The 2,500-nt window shown below is 47.9% G+C and overlaps 1 protein-coding gene across 1 annotated transcript in view; it reads left to right on the forward strand.

Moving 5' to 3' along the window:
• EMWEY_00011120 (hypothetical protein) overlaps nt 1–907 on the forward strand; it is a gene marked incomplete at both ends in the record, with an annotated part of 1,494 nt that extends 587 nt beyond the window's left edge. Inside the window, one exon of the mRNA XM_013478913.1 lies at nt 1–907. This exon is cut by the window's left edge and continues 587 nt beyond it. Coding sequence (XP_013334367.1) covers nt 1–907 — 907 coding nt within the window.
• Between the last annotated feature and the right edge of the window lie 1,593 nt (nt 908–2,500).

Genomic DNA, 2,500 nt, shown 5'->3' on the forward strand with positions numbered 1-2,500 from the left:
GAGGGAGAGGGATAGAGGAGGAGGGGAGAGGGATAGAGGGGATAGAGGAGATAGAGGAGGAGATAGGGATAGAGGAGATAGGGATAGATATAGGGATAGAGGAGATAGAGGAGATAGGGATAGGGATAGAGGAGATAGAGGAGATAGAGGAGATAGAGGAGACAGAGGAGATAGGGGAGATAGAGGAGAGAGAGAGAGGGACAGAGGAGGAGACAGAGATAGAGGAGATAGAGGAGGAGACAGAGGAGATAGGGATTGGATAAGAGATAGAAGAGATAGAAGGGATACTCTTATACATCATCATATAACTGATAGAGGAGGAGACAGAGGAGACAGAGACAGAGATAGAGGAGACAGAGATAGAGGAGATAGAGGAGGAGACAGAGATAGAGGAGATAGAGGAGATAGAGGAGGAGACAGAGATAGAGGAGACAGAGGAGACAGAGGAGACAGAGACAGAGATAGAGGAGACAGAGGAGGAGACAGAGATAGAGGAGGAGACAGAGGAGATAGAGGAGATAGAGATAGGGATAGAGGGGATAGAGGAGATAGGGGAGACAGAGGAGATAGAGATAGGGATAGAGGAGACAGAGGAGATAGAGGAGACAGAGGAGATAGAGGAGACAGAGAGAGGGACAGAGGAGACAGAGGAGGAGACAGAGGAGGAGATAGAGGAGGAGATAGGTATAGAGAGAAACCTCCAATAAAAAGAGATAGAGATAGACATTCAACAAGAGACACAAACAACACCAACACCAACACCAACAACAACAGCAGCAGCAGCAGCAGTAGCAGCAGCAGCAGCAGCAGCAGCAGCAGCAGCAGGATAAAGAAGCATAAGGATGAATTATCTGTCCCTGAATGGAATTCTATTAGACATAATCTTGGTCTTAAACCTCTACAATAATAAATAACAGCAGCAAATGCAGCAGCAAGTGCAGCAGCAAGTGCAGCAGCAAGTGCAGCAGCAGCAAGTGCAGCAGCAAGTGCAACTGTAATGGGGTTGCAGAAGCAAATGTAGCAGCTGCTGATGCTGCTGATGCTGCTGCTGCTGCTGCTGCTGCTGCTGCAGAAGGAAGAAGAAGAAGAAGTTATTAGGGAGAAATATTTATATGTAGAAATAAAAGATGCAAGGAACAGCAGCAACAGCAGCAGCAACAGCAGCAGCAACAGCAGCAACAGAAGGAATAAGGCCTTTTTTTTTGGCTGTTGCTGATCCAGTAGCCTATATAAGAGTAGTATTGCTGTAGTTGCTGCAGCAGCAAAAAGTAGCAGTTGCTGCTGCTGCTGCTGCAGATGTTGCTGCAGGGTATTTTGCTGCAGCAGAGATTTTTGAGCCTGCTGTTGCTGCAACAGCAACAGCAACAGCAACAGCAGCAGCAGCAGCAGCAGCAGCACTTCTGTTTGCTATGATGCTACTGCTGCAGCAACAATTCATTTTGCTGATGCTGCTGCTGCAGCTGCAGCAGCAGCAGCAAAACATCTTTTTGTCTTAATATATATTTATTTGTCTACTTATATGCTGTACCAATTGCTATTACTGCTGCTGCTGTTGCTGCTGCTGTTGTTGTTGCTGCTGCTGTTGTTGCTGCTGCTGCTATCCCTACTTATACTGCTGCTGCTGTTATTGCTGCTGCTGGTGTTGCAACTATGTATTTTGCTGCATTTGCTGCAGCATTTGCTGCAGTGTATAAAAGATGTTATTGTTGCAGCTATTGCTGCTGCTGCTGTTGCTGCAGCAAATACACAAACATTTGCTGCTGCTGTTGCTGCTGCAGTTATATTTCGGCTGCAGCTACTGTGCTGCTGCAGCTGCACTGCTGCTGCACCAGCCATATTGCTGCTGCTGCTGCTGCTGCTGCTGCTAGCTACACTTCTGCTGCAGCTAGATTGTTGCTGCTGCTGCAGCTACACTGCTGCTGCTGCAGCTACACTGCTGCTGCTGCAGCTATATCCCTGCTGCTGCAGCCATATTCTCCCTGCAGCAGCAAGACACCTGTTGCTGCTGCTCTTACCACAGCTTCTGCTGCTCCTATTGTTTCTGCTGCTGCTGCTGCTGCTGCTGCTGTTCTTCTTCTTCTTCCTCCTCTTCCTGCTGCAGTATAGGTTTACCAGGTACAGGTACAGAGTTATCTAACATATCTACTGGTGTAGTTTGCTGCAAGAAGAGCAGCAATTGCTGCTGCTGCTGCTGCTGCTGCTGCTCCCTAGAGGAAAGGGACTGTCTCCTCCAGTAACGAACCTCCATCTGTTTATCTATTATATATGTTGCTGCTGCTGTTGTTGCTGTCAGCAGCAAACACATAGGTAAACCTGCATGCATGCACACACAACCTCCTCCTCCTCCTGCTGCTGCTGCTGCTGTTGCTGCTGCTGCTGCTGTTGCTGCTGTTCGGTGTTGTGCTGCTATGCTGCTATTGTTGCTGGTAATAATACTAATACAACAACATCTACCCTATCTACCCTAAACCCTAAACCCTAAACCCTAAACCCTAAACCC

Source organism: Eimeria maxima, genomic scaffold (genome assembly GCF_000499605.1).
Source record: "Eimeria maxima Weybridge genomic scaffold, Emw_scaff77, whole genome shotgun sequence".
In the NCBI taxonomy this organism is placed as follows: domain Eukaryota; phylum Apicomplexa; class Conoidasida; order Eucoccidiorida; family Eimeriidae; genus Eimeria; species Eimeria maxima.